The sequence below is a fragment of the Orycteropus afer genome, unplaced genomic scaffold, assembly GCF_000298275.1.
Source record: "Orycteropus afer afer isolate SDZICR_OR568_19922 unplaced genomic scaffold, OryAfe1.0 scaffold00033, whole genome shotgun sequence".
NCBI lineage: Eukaryota > Metazoa > Chordata > Mammalia > Tubulidentata > Orycteropodidae > Orycteropus > Orycteropus afer.
The window spans coordinates 1,570,415-1,584,588 of record NW_006921620.1 but is presented as its reverse complement, the minus strand read 5'-3'; the positions used below and the strand labels follow the sequence as shown (position 1 = coordinate 1,584,588).

General features: G+C 37.9%; 1 protein-coding gene across 1 annotated transcript in view; it reads right to left on the bottom strand.

The window, feature by feature from the left end:
* Window positions 1-3,388: 3,388 nt before the first annotated feature.
* Window positions 3,389-14,174, bottom strand: part of CDC7 (cell division cycle 7) — a 53,170-nt gene continuing 42,384 nt past the window's right edge. Inside the window, exon 11 of the mRNA XM_007936043.2 lies at window positions 3,389-3,780. Within this exon, the coding sequence (XP_007934234.1) occupies window positions 3,389-3,780 (392 nt within the window). The remainder of the gene's footprint in view (window positions 3,781-14,174) is intronic.

Sequence of the window (14,174 nt, the reverse complement as noted above, 5' to 3'; positions counted from 1 at the left end):
CTTTCAAGAAAGGATGATGCATAATTTGACAAAAGTAGGAAACAGCAACACCAGTTCTAAGAACATAGGAAAAAATCTGAACAGAGTTGACATTTCTGCCTGGTGTTAGTGTTCTTTAAAGACCACAGACAGCACGCACAAATGTAGGCGGAAACAATACATCTGCAGACACTGGCAGACAGCATTACCCGCCAAACTTGGCCAGAGTTTCTCAAGATAAATAACTTTTTGGTGACGCGTAGGGCTGAAATTACATAAACAGCAGAAATTACTAAGACCTAAACCCGTAAGTTTTGTGGGTTTTATGATTTTAGGCAATCAATATTCTGACACTTGTACTTTTTTCCCCCCAAAACGCAGATGCCAGGAACAGCAAGATATTAACATCACTTGATGACTTTTGTTCAGATTTTGAAATAAACTAAGCTTAATTCTTTGGAATAATCACTCTTGAGCCACATTTTTATTTAGGTCATTAAGACAACCGTAATCATCTCCTTATAAGGAAAAGTTTCATTAAACATGCTAGAAAGCTGCAGCCTGTTTCAAAAACCAATACTTGTAGCTTATGTTAATACTTCTAAATGTCCAGGCTTAATAAGTGAAAACACCCTTAAATAGTTTTCTCTCAAGAGTCTGAGCAACAAAAATCTTAAAAAGCTGACAATCACAAGCAGCTGAACATTCCAGAAACGTCCATAATAATAGGAAACGGCATGAACTGCTTACTACTTATTAATCTTTCCCTAGAAATGACTATTTTGCCTGAGTTTTTAAAATGTTTTGGAAAGATAACTGCCATTATAAAATGGTGTTCAGAAGTCTCAAAAGTCAAGAGGGTAAGCAGGAGGCAGGAAGGAGGAAAGGAGAACTCTGCTTAGTGGACAGATTGTGTCAGGGGTGATGGGAAAAATCTGGGAATGCATAATGGTGATGGCTGAACATGATAAACACAATGCCACTGAACTGTACCTGTGGAGAATGATGAAATGGTAGTTTGTTATATATATATATATATATATATTTACCACAGTTTAAAAAAAGTCTGAAGAATGTCCATGGAAGCTCCTTGGTAATTTTTAATTTTTATAAACACAGCACTAAAAACTGAGACAATATTCTCCAGTGGGATTGAAATTATCCATGAACTACTTTGTAACACTGTTTTTGTTGTTATATGCCATCAGGTTGGACCCAACTCATAGCGACCCCTCCTCCTTGGGTTTCCAAAGAGGTATTACTCAGGGAGTAGATTGACTTGAACCACCAGCCTTCTGGTTAGCAGTCAAGTGCTAACATTTTTTAAACATCAGTTCCCTTTACCATCCCCTTGCATAACAATCCAAATTCTGTTCTCAAAGTGACACTGATGAAAAGTTGAAACAACCTTCAATTCCCTGAATTTTAAACTTTCTTGGATAATGTCTTCCTCTCTCTCTTTTGGTATTGTTAGATTTTCCTTTGTTATAATTTTCTAAGGATATGTGCATTTGATAGTGAGTCACAAATTTTTAAAAGTACTTGAACTGAAGACGACTAATTTTTCCAGAGTTGTCATTTACTGAAATGCCTTGTTTTACTACTAATGTGATAAATCTTCTGTAAATTAAGTCAATGAGCACTATTCTATGGAAAAATCTACTACTATCTTTCACATATTTCTTGAGCTAGGTCAATACTGGTTAATCTACAAAAATAAATTAACGACAAACCCACTGCCGTCGATCCCGACTCATAGCAACTGTATACACACAGAGCAGAACTGCCCCACAGGATTTCCAAGGCTGTAAATTTTTACAGAAGCGGACTGCCACATCCTTCTGAAGAACAGCCTGGTATGTTTGAACCACTGACCTTTGATTAGCAGCCAAACACTTTAACCACTGTGCTACCCACTATTTGCTGAAGAGAGAACATTTATCAATGTCAAGAGGAAAATACTCCCAGTGGTCAATACTTTTTAAAATATATAAAAGGATAACTTTATTAAACATATGAATTCAAGCATTCAGTTTTTCAAAAAAAGATTACAGCATGAGAAGACAGAGTGGACCAACTGTAATGGTTTATATATACAAAATCCAAGAACTGTTTTCAAGAAAACTATATTTATCAAACAGGTAAGAGTCAAATACTGACTTCAATGTTCAAAATAATAAAATGAGTATGTTCTAGGCCCTGTTTCTATACTCTACTAAACAGGAACTTCTCAAGCTGACCTGTTCTGACTTATTTTCCATTAAGTCTGACATGCTACCACTGATACATCACTTTGAAATGTAAATAATGTGTAAGCCTCTACCTCAGGTCCTTTTCTACTTTGCCTACTTAATTGTCACTCTTCCCAACCCACTCAAGAACCCAGTGGCCACCCTTCTCTGAGCAGGACCAACTCCGTCAAAACAGGACTGAGTTCTAGATGGCTCTAAACAGAGGAAAAATCTCCAGTAATTTTCTCAAGTCTGTGTACCTATTCCTTTTGGCAGGTACCTAATTATACCTAAATGGTGTGAAAACACAAACATTCAGAAAAAAAGAAGAGCAGTTAAGACTATCAATCTTCACCTCAGTCCTGAAGCTTCCTCTTATCAACCAGTATAAAAAAACCAACCAGTATATGCATTATTTTAAAGTTCCCAACTATAAATGTGATATTTAATAAAGCTCACAGAGACTTCATGGTAAGCACCAGAGAGAGTCCAAGGTGAATGAATGTATTAGGTAGATAGAGGAAAGATCAAGAGAAACTGTTTTTAAGAAAAACATGGCAATTTATACAAATGTGCTTTCACAAAATACTTTAAAATGGATAAATTTAAAAGTGATATTGTGTCCCATGACCAATTATTTCTTATTTGTTAGTGTTCATAAAAGATAAACTATATACATCTAGAAAGGAAATTATTTTCTTTACCTACAGAACTGTTAAGAGTAGTACCAGCACCAGAGTTTTCCAACAGTACACATAGCTCAGAGCACTACAAAACTAGTAAACTAAGTCTTCTGATTCATTTAATAACTATCTATTAATTTTAATATTAATCGAACTCCTATGTACTAAGCTAAAAGTCCCTTTTCTTCATATGGCAGAGAAAAGTAACTAGGGAAATGAAAAATCTGATTTTATTTCAGTGGATCTAACTCAAGATCATGTTGTTAGTTCAGAGAAGCATCCCAGCCATCTTCAGTAATCTTAAATCTCCAGTTGTTTTTATATAGAACTGCATTATTTTAGCATCTGCCATGAGGGCAAATATTAAAATTTTAAGTTACTGATTGTGCCTTGGTGACTAATCAAGAACTAATAGCTATTAGAAAGAACTCACACCTCCCCTCACCTCCCCTCCTCAACAATAAGTAACAGTGGACATTAAATGAAGAACCATAATCACAAGCTCATATCTTTAAAAAACGGATGCAACAGAGCTCCTTCTGCTGTTATTCTTGAAGCTGGATTCAGATCTAGAAGTTTATCTAGCAGGTCATATGCTTCATCAGGCACCTCATCCCAGCCTTCTAAATTTGTAGTATTCTCATGACTCCTCCCACAATCATTACTGTTCCCTTTATGCAATGAATTTGCTGAGTGCTGTGCCTGAGGTGCATTTATTTGGTGAGCAGCTTTATGGTCAGTCTTCTCTGAAAAAGGTGGGTCACAAAAAGCTGGCCCTTGTATATCACTTGTTAATTTGGGAGTTTTAGAATCTCTTCCACGGAGCCTTTCACAGAGTTTCCTCAAGTCTTGTGCTGGGACTTCTTTGCTACATAATATTGATTTACCTAAAAGAAAACAAAACAGTAATGAAAAAAAAAAAAAAAACATGTATTTTATTACAATTATAATATTTGAATATGCCAGAGCCTCTCCAATGGTAACAGGCAGGTTCAACCATGTATTTTATGGACATATTTGCACCTCTTGTTGTAAAAAGACAACACTGCATGCCACACTTGTGTTTGAACTACACAGCTAAAACCCAAATGATACAGTGGATTTAAGTAGAAAGCAGTGATTTACTGAGCTGTGACAGGGAGTCATTTGATTTTGTCAACTTTCTCAGCTTCATCTTCTGCTTCTGTAAACTTTTAACTACCTGCAGCTTCCCACCTCCCTAAATTTTCACACCTTTTTGTCAAAATCCCACCACTCCTCTGTCAGTTCGTCATACTATGGTGGCTTGTGTTTTGCTATGATATTGGAAGCTAAGCTACTGGTATTTTAAATACCAGCAGGGTCACCTGTGGTGGACCGGTTTCAGAGGAACTTCCAGACACACTAAGAAGGACTTGGCCAGGTCCACTTCTTAAAAAACTGGCTACTGAAAAAAAATTATGAATAGCAGGGAAATATTGTTTGATATAGTGCTGGAAGATGAGCCCATCGGTTGGAAGACACTCATGTTCCAAATTTTATTGGATATTTGCAGCTGTTTTTTCTTATTTTGAGTCATGCCACCAATAAAAATTGGAACGTGTAATGTAAAAAGTATGAATCTAGGAAAATCTAAAGTTGTACAAAATGAAATCGGACACATAAAAACAGATATCCTAAGCAATAATGACCAGGAGCTCTGGTAGTGTAGTGCCCAAGGTACTTGACTGCTAACCAGAAGGCTGGTGGTTCAAACCCACCACCCGCTCGGAAGGTTGGGCAATCTACTTCTGTAGTGACACCTCCTTGGAAACCCAAGGAGGGGTCGCTATGAGTCGGGTCCCACTCGACGGCAAATAACAAGAAGCAATAATGAGTTGAAATGGACTGGTATTGGCCCTTTGCAATCAGGCAATCATATGGTCTACTATGAGGGAAGTGACAGACTGAAGAGGAATGGCATCACATTCATTGTTAAAAGGAACATTTGAAGATCTATCCTGAAGTACAATGCTGTCAGTGAAAGGATAATATCCATATACCTACAAGGAAGACCACTTAATTAGACTATTATTCAAATTTATGCAGCAACTACTAAACCCAAAGAGGAAGAACTTGAAAATTTTTACCAACTTCTGCAGTTTGAAATTGACCAAACATGCAATCAAGATGTATTGGTAATTATCAGTGGCTGGAATGCAAAAGTTGGAAACAAAGAAGTATTGGTGGTTGGAAAATATGGCTTTGGTACAGAAACGGCATTGGAGATTTCATGATAGAATTTTGCAAGACCAATGATTTATTCATTGCAAATACCTTTTTTCAACAACATAAACTGTAACTATACATGTAGGCCTCACGGGATGGAATACACAGGACTCAAACAGACCACATCTGTGGACAGAGACAATGAGGCAGCTCAATAGCGTCAGTCAGAACAAAGCCAGGGACCGAGTGTGGAACAGGCCATCAACTGTCCCTATTCAAGTTTAAGCACAAACTGAAAAAATTAAATTAAGTCCATGAGAGCCAAATACAACCTTGAGTAAATTCAGAGATCATCAGAAGAATGTATCTGACAAACTAAACATCAATGACAAAAGACCAGGTGAGTTGTGGGCTGACAAAGACAACACAAATGTAGAAAGCAAAAGGTCATTTAAAAAAAAAAAAAAAAAAACAGGCAAAGAAGAAAAGACCGAAATGTAAGTCAGAAGAGACTCTGAAGTTTGCTCTTAAACAGAGTAACTAAAGCAAAAGGAAGAAATGACAAAATAAAAGAGGTGAATAGAAGATTTCAAAGGGAAGCTTGAGAAGTAAAGTACTATAATGACATAGGCAAACACCTGGAGTTAAAAAACCATAAGGGGTGAATATGCTCAGCTTTTCTCAAGCTGAAAGAACTAAAGAAAAATTTCAAGCTTCAAGCTGCAATACTGAAGAATTCTATGGGCAAAACATTGATTGATGTGGGAAGCATCAAAAAAAAAAAGGTAAAGGAATATAGAAAGTCACTTTACCAAAAAGAACTGGTCGATGTTCAACCATTTCAGGAGGTAGCATATGATCAAGAACCGATGGCACTGAAGAAAGGAGTTCCAGCTACACTGAAGGAACTGGTGAAATACAAGGCTCCAGAAGTGATGGAATACCCATCAAGATATTTCAACGTATCAGTGCAGTGCTCAAAGTGCTCACTTGCTTATGCTAAGAAATTTGGAAGACAGTTACCTGGCCAATTGACTAGAAGAAACCAGTATTTGTACCCATTCAAAGAAAAGGTGATCCAACAGAATGTGGGAATTATTCAATAATACCATTAATATCACATGCAAGTAAAATTTTGCTGAGGATAATTCAAAACTTGTTGCAACAGTACTTTGACAGGGAACTGCCAGAAATTCAAGCCAGATTCAGAAGAGGGAGTGGAATGAGGGAAAGAATACCAGAAAGATGTTTACCTGTTTTGTGACTATGCAAAGGCATCTGACTGTGTGGATCATAACAAATTATGGATAACACTGCCAAGAATGGGAATTCCAGAACAGTTAATTGTGCTCATGAGGAACCTGTACACAGACCAGGAGGCTATTGTTCGAAGAGAACAGGAGATACTGCAAGCTTTAAAATCAGGAAAGGTGTGCAGCAAGGTTGGATCCTTTCACTGTATTTATTCAACCTGTATGCTGAGCAAATAATCTGAGAAGCTAGACTATATGAAGACGGATGTGACATGAGGATTGGAGAAAGACTCATTAACAACCTGTGATGTGCCAATGATAATTTTGCTTCCTATAAGTGAAGAAGACTTGAAGCACTTACTGATGAAGATCAAACACTATAGCCTTCAATACGGATTACACTTCAACATGAAGAAAACAGAAATTCTCACAACTGGATCAATAACCAACACCGTGATAAATGGAGAGCGGATTGAGGTTGTTAAAGATTTCATTTCACCTGGATCTACAATCAACAACCAGCAATCAAGAAATCAATGTACTGCATTGGGCAAATCTACTGCAAAACACCTCTTAAAAGTCTTAAAGAGCAAAGATGTCACTTTGAAGACTAAGGTGTGCCTGACCCAAGCCATGATATTTTTAATCACCTCATATGCATGTGAGACCTAGACAATGAATAAAGACCAAAGCAGCATTGATGCATTTGAACTGTAGTGTTCATAAAGAATAATTTATGTACCATGAACTGCTACAAGAACACACAAATTTGTCTTGGAGGAAGTATAACCAGAATGCTCCTTTGAAGTGAGAATGGCCAGACTTTGTCTCTCATACAAGTTCATGCTGTCAGAAGGGATCAATCCCTGGAGAAGAATATGATACTAAGTAGAGGGTCAGTGAAAAAGGCGAAAACCCTCAATGAGACGGACTGACACAGTGTCTATGATGGACTTAAGCATGGCACTGATCATGAGGATGGTGCAGAACTCGGTTATAGTTTTGTTCTGTTGTACAGAAAGTAGCTATGAATTGGAATGAACTTGACAGCATCTAACAATATCCTGTCAAAATCAACTCCATGGCACCTAATAAGAACATGTCTCTGCTTACATGGCTCCTGTCCTTGTCTAGAATGCCTTGTACCTCTCTGTGCCCAGGACACTCATATTACCTCTCAGCTAAAGAATCATCTCTGTCTTTGACATTTAGAGTTTGAGTTAATCATTTTAAGCTTCTATTTAGTACTTTTAATTTAGATTTCTATTTAGTACTTTTTTATCCTGTATTGAAATTTGTAATATATATGTCTGTCTTGTCTACTGGATCATAAGCTCTTTGAAGATAGGGACTGTCAAACCTAGACAAATGCCTGGTACACGCTGATGCTTAATTAACATTTGTTGGCCCGGAAAAAATGGCACTATGCAGCCTGTATCTCTATTCAAATGTCACATTCTCGAAGATGCTGTCCCTGACCAACCTACCCAAAATAGGATCAAGTGCCTCCTTTATAGCACTCATCTTTGTCTGTAGTTGTTGTTGTTGTGTACTGTCAAGTCAACACCGACTCATAGCGACCCCTCCTTGGGTTGCCGAGGAAGTAACACTACAGAAGTAGATTGCCCAATCTTCCTTCCGAAGAGTGGCTGGTGGGTTTGAACCACCAGCCTTCTGGTTAGCAGTCAAGTGCCTTAAGCACTATGCTACCAGAGCGCCTATCTTTGTCTGATAGAACATATTTTTTTGTTTAGTCTTTCCCATTGGACTTTAAGTGTTATAAGGGACAGAGATTCAGAAAAGCACCTGGCACACATGAAGTCTCAGTAAATATTTTTGAATGAATTAAGGAAGTTAAGCATACAAATAGGCGGTTACTAACTATTTTTACCTTGTATTTCTTTTTAAAAACAGAAATGTGACTCTAACCAATGAGTAGACAGTAATCAATTTCTAGGGAATGTGGATTGCCAACCAACAACTCTAACTTGGGATTATAAAAAGTTACATACTACTATGGGTCAGGCAATTGTTTTTAGCTCAGTGCTTTTTAATTTATTTGACATGATTCAACAAGTACAACCCAGTATGGGGTCACTTCCAGGAGCTGAGGGCTGTGGGGCAGGTTAGATACAAGGCAAGAGAAGTACTTGCTCTATAACCTCAGGCACGTCATTTCTCTGGGTCATAAAAGGGAGACACAGTTTGTGGCAATTGAAATTTGGAGTCTTCTGCAGTTGGCCCAAAATTATCGTAAGATCTCACTGAAATAACTATGTAAGTCATACTGATAACAGAGACAGGTGCTATACAGGCAGTGCCCAGGTTATAAACGAGATCTGTTCATAACAGAGTCTTTAAAAATTTGTGTTGTTGCTAGGTACAATCAAGTCATCTCCAACTCATAGCCACCCTGTGTACAAGAGAACGAAACAATGCCAGGTCCTGTACCAGATTCACATTCTTTGCAATACTTGAGTCCATACTCGCAGCCACTGTTATCAATCCATCTCACTGCTTCCCCTTTTGCACTGCTTCTCCAATAATCCAATCTCACATATCAGGTTCCTGAAGGAGCTCACTACACCTCTTCTGAATCTCCCATTGCAGGGATTCAAACCATAATTTTTCTTGTTGTGGTTGTGATGAATCACCCAAATTGTAAAAACTCAAACTGATCCACTGCATTGGCCATGACAGAACCAGTTTGAAGCCCTGCATTAAAGGCAAGTAGAGGCTGGTTCCAGTAAGATGGCGGAATACGCAGAAAGACTGCACAGACACTCTTCAACAAAGAAAAACAAACTCACTGCTATTGAGCCGGATCCAATTTGTAGCGACCCCTCCTTGGGTTTCCAAGGTGGTATCACTATGGAAGTAGATTGCTCAGCCTTCCTTCCGAGGAGTGACTAGTGGGTTTGAACGGCCAGCCTTCTGGTTAGCAGTCAAATGTCTTAGGCACTATGCCACCAGAGCTCCCAACAAAGAAAAGGGGAACCAATTAACAGATACAGAAGATAATCCTGGAGCCCTGACCTTTGAAGGGAAGGATACAAAAGTAGACTAAACTCCAACTAGGAGAAGAATTTGCATGAAAACACTAAAAAAGGAGACATAGGGAGCTGAGGTCTGATAGTGATCCTGATAGCACTGACAGCTTGGATATTGCAGGACCTGAGAATTAACCTAAAAACTGGTCTTGGTAGCCAGGGGCTGCACTGAGGACTGTACTGGTGGCTGGTGAATAAAAGAGGAAGCAGCGAAGACGAAAGGGGGCTGAGCTGTGCACTTTTGCCTGTCTGTAGGATGCAGCCATTCTGAATGTTCACAAGCAGTTTGACCATTTTGGAAATTTAAAGTAACAGCATTCTCCCAGATTCCAGGCACTTAAGAATAGGTTCCACTTGCCAGGAACCATAACAACATACCGGAAGCCAATGACTGGAAAGGTGCGATATTCCCCTTGTTACTCTTATACCCCACACCCTCTTGATGAACGGAGGTGCGGACATCCCTCACTCCCACCCACCTTGTGGGCCAGCAAAAATTCCATCCCAGTCTGTGTGCTCAAACAAAACCTGGGTGGCCCTGATTTCTAACCCCTCTTTTTTTAGTTTGTTTGTTTTTGTCTGTTTTAAAATTATTATTACTGTCCTTTTTATTATTAGTCCTTATTCTTCCCTTCCCAGGTTTTAGTTTTCAGCTTTTTCTCTCTGCCCTGTTCCTGGTTCCAATTTTTTTTTCTCGTGGCTAACCCCGTTCCCTGTTTTTTGTTTTGCATTTTTCCCATTTCTTTTCTTCATTATTCTCCTACTCCACGTTTTTTCTCTTATTGCCTTCTCCCCCGATAGTCTGTTTTTCCCCCCTTTTTCCTTTTTTTGAAAATTGTTCCTGTGTGTTTATGTGGTGTGGTTTTTGTCCGTTTGCTTTTACTTTTTTGATGGTTTTTCTATTGCTGTTTTTGTCTCAGTGGGACACAGCAACAGTGCCCATACAACGCAAACACACCCACACCTCCTGCAGCTCTTCTTACTGAGTGAGAGCCACCACTTCCTTCACCAAGTGGCCAACGATAAAAGACCACCAAGAACAACCTGACTCACTCTTCGCTGCTTTTCACAAACAGTTAACAGAGATCTAAATACAACAGCATCACAATGTCTTGGAGACAACAGAGCATCACAGTCCACACAAAGAAGCATGAGTAACTGGTAGAAACAAGGGAGCAGGATACAGACCCAGAACACATCCCTGAGGAACAAGCAGCACTGGAACTCCCTGATAAGGAATTCAAAAGAATTATACACAGGTATCTTCAAAGGACTGAGTGACAGATCAAGGAAAACACTGACAAAATTAAGTAAAACAGGCAAAAAACTAGAACAATTTTGGAAGAAAATACAAGAACAAAATGACAAAATAAATGAAAAATGACAAATGATACAAAATTTACAGAAAGAAGTCCAAAAGATTAATACTAAATTTTAAAAAATGGATAACACACTGAAAGACAGAAGGAGGAGAATTGAATCAATGGAAGACAGAATTAATGAGATTGAAGACAAATACCTGAATACTTCTTTGGAAAGGGATCAATCAGAAAAAAGATCAAAACAAAATGAAGAAAGCCTACAGTTCATGTGGGATACTGTTCTGGTTACCTAGTGACACTCTGACAATATACCACAAATGGAATGGCCTTAACAAACAGGAGTTTGTTATCTTACAATTCACAGGTTTTAATTCCAAGATCAAAGTGCCAGGCTCAAGGAGCTGGGTAAAGGCCCCTCAACCTTGGGGTCCAGCTCTGCCTCTTGCTCCTGGCCCACTGGAGCTAGAGGTATTTCTTCACTCAGACAGCTGCTGGCTGCTGAGGCTAACAAGTCCAAAGTTGACAAGTAAAAAGGCACAGTCCCAATGTTACCAAACCAGATGGCAGGCCATTAATTTAAGTCCATTATAAGTCCTAAAGTTGGCAGAGCATGGCAGGCTGCTGAACAACGACATGACTACATGCAGGGTTCAAGCGTGCCATAGGCTAGAGACCATTCCCCAAGGTTTCTGCTTATATACAGAAAGCAGACCATATTTCCTAAGGCAGCTACTCAGCTGCTCACAGTAGATTCCACCATGGAGTTAATTACCAGTCTCAGCATGGGGAATACTATATCCAGCTGCCCAGCCATTCAGCCAGGCCCAGCCAAGTTGATACACAAACTGAACTAACACAGATACCATAAAAAGCAATAAGCTACATGTAATCAGAATTCCACAACAAGAAGAGAAAAAAAGAAAACCACTGAGAAAATTGTCCAAGATTTGTTGGAAGAGAACGTCCCTGATATTATGAAAGATGAGAATATATCCATTCAGGAAGTCCAACAAACCCCAAACAGAATACACCCTAAAAGAAAATCACCAAGACATAGCATCATCTAACTCATCAAAACCAAAGACAAAGAAAGAATCCTGAAAGCAGCACGGGAAAAACAAAGTTACTTACAAAGGACAAACGATAAGAATAAACTCTGATTTTTCAGCAGAAACCATGCAAGCGAGAAGGGAAGGGGATGGTATATATAAAACCCTGACAGAAAAATTTCCAACCAAGAATTATACCCAGCAAAACTGTCCCTCAAACATGATGGTGAAATTAGGAGATTTCCAGATAAGCAGAAATTAAGGGAATTTGTTAAAACCAGACCAACCTTAAAAGAGATATTAAAGAGAGTCCTTTGAAAAGAGAACCACTAATACCAAACAACAATTGACCATTAATACACAAGATGACATAACCCAGAAACCAACACAGCTATAGACGTATCCAAAGTAAAATAAGCTTACAAAACTGTAAACAGGGAACCAGAGACATCAATTGGCAAATGAGGACAACTACAAACCAAAAAGAGGGAAAATTAGTTTAGATATAAAACTTCTAAATGGTGAGAAAATCCAGAGAGTTGCAAGATAGACTGTTTTAAACTCAAGGAGAAAATTATAAATCACAGGGTAAGCTGAAAGAAGAATGATAAACCTTCACATCACAATAAAAAAGAAGACAAGCACAAATATTTAGCAAATACTAGAACAAGAGCAACAAAGAAAATAACAACATGATTCATAAACATAATAAGCTCAGCACAGAAAATTATATGGAACATATAAACCAGCAACACCATGAAAAACCACGTAACAAAATGACAGCAACCAACTCATACCTATCAATAATTACACTGAATGTTAATGGAATAAATGCACCACTCAAAAGACAGAGAGTTGCAGATTGGATGAGAAAACAGAACATCAATATGCTGTCTACAAGAGACACACCTTAGAGACAAAGACAAAAAATAGACTGAAAATCAGAGGTTGGAAAAAGATATACTAAGCAAATGGCAACCAAAAAAGAGCAGGAGTGACAATATTAATTTCTGATCAAACTGACTTTAAAACAAAAACCACCACCATATAAGACAAAGAAGGACACTATATATTGATTAAAGGATCAATTGAACAAGCAGATATAACCATAATAAATAAATATGGACCCAATGAAAGAACCCCAAAATGCATAAATCAGACTTTAAAAGAGTTGAAAGGGAAATAGATGACTTCAAAGTCATAGTGAGAGACTTTAATACACCACTTTCAATGAAAAACAGAACAAATGGGAAGAAACTCAACATTAAGAGGCAGAAGAGCTAAACAATACAATCCACCAACTTGACCTTATAGACATAACTATAGCACTTCACCCAATAACAGCACAATATATATTCTTTTCCAGTGCACATGGAACATTCTCCATGACAGACCATAGGTTAGGCCATAAAGCAAGCCTACTGGCAAAGCATCTTCTCAGATCACAATGCTATAAAACTAGAAATCAACAATAGGAAGATCAACGGAAAAAGAGCAAACACATAGAAACTGAACAACACCCTCCTTAAGAAAGACTGGGTAAGGAAAAAACATTAAAATAAAAAAATTCCTTGAATCAAACGAGACTGTAAACACAACACACCAAAATCTGTGGGACACAGAAAAAGCAGTGATCACAGGCCAATTTATAGCAATAACTGCACAAATCAAAAAAGAAGAGCGAGCCAAAATCAACACTTTAAACCAGCATCTCAAACAATTAGAAAAAGAACAGCAAGAAAAGCCTACAGTCACGAGAAGAAAGGAAATAATAAAGATTGGAGCAGAAATCAATGAAACAGAAAATAGACAATGGAAAAAACAAACAAGTTGGATTTATGAAAAGGTTAAAAAAATTGACAAACCACTGGCAAATTTAGCAAAGGAAAAGAAGGAGAGAATACAAATGACACGAATAAGAAACTAAATGGGTGATATCATAACAACCAACTGAAATAAAAAGGATAATATCAAGATACTATGAAGAACTGTACTCCAACCAATTTGAAAATCTGGATGAAATGGACAGATTTCTAGAAATACACTACTTATCAAAACTAATACAGACTGATGTGAAAAAGTTGAACACATCCATAACAAAAGAAGAAATTGAACAGGTCATCAAAAAATTACCAACAGAAAAAGTCCTGGCCCAGACGGTTTCACTGGAAAATTCTACCAAACATTCAGAGAAGAACTGATACCAATCCTACTCAAACTATTCCAAAACATACAAAAGGATGGCATCCTCCCTAATCTATTTTATGAAGCAAGTACAACCTTGATACCAAAACCAGGCAAAGACATCACTCAAAAGGAAAACTATAGACCAATATCCCTCATGAATATAGATGCAAAAATCTTCAACAAAATCCTAGCTAACAGACTCCATCAACATATCAAGAAAATCATTCATTATG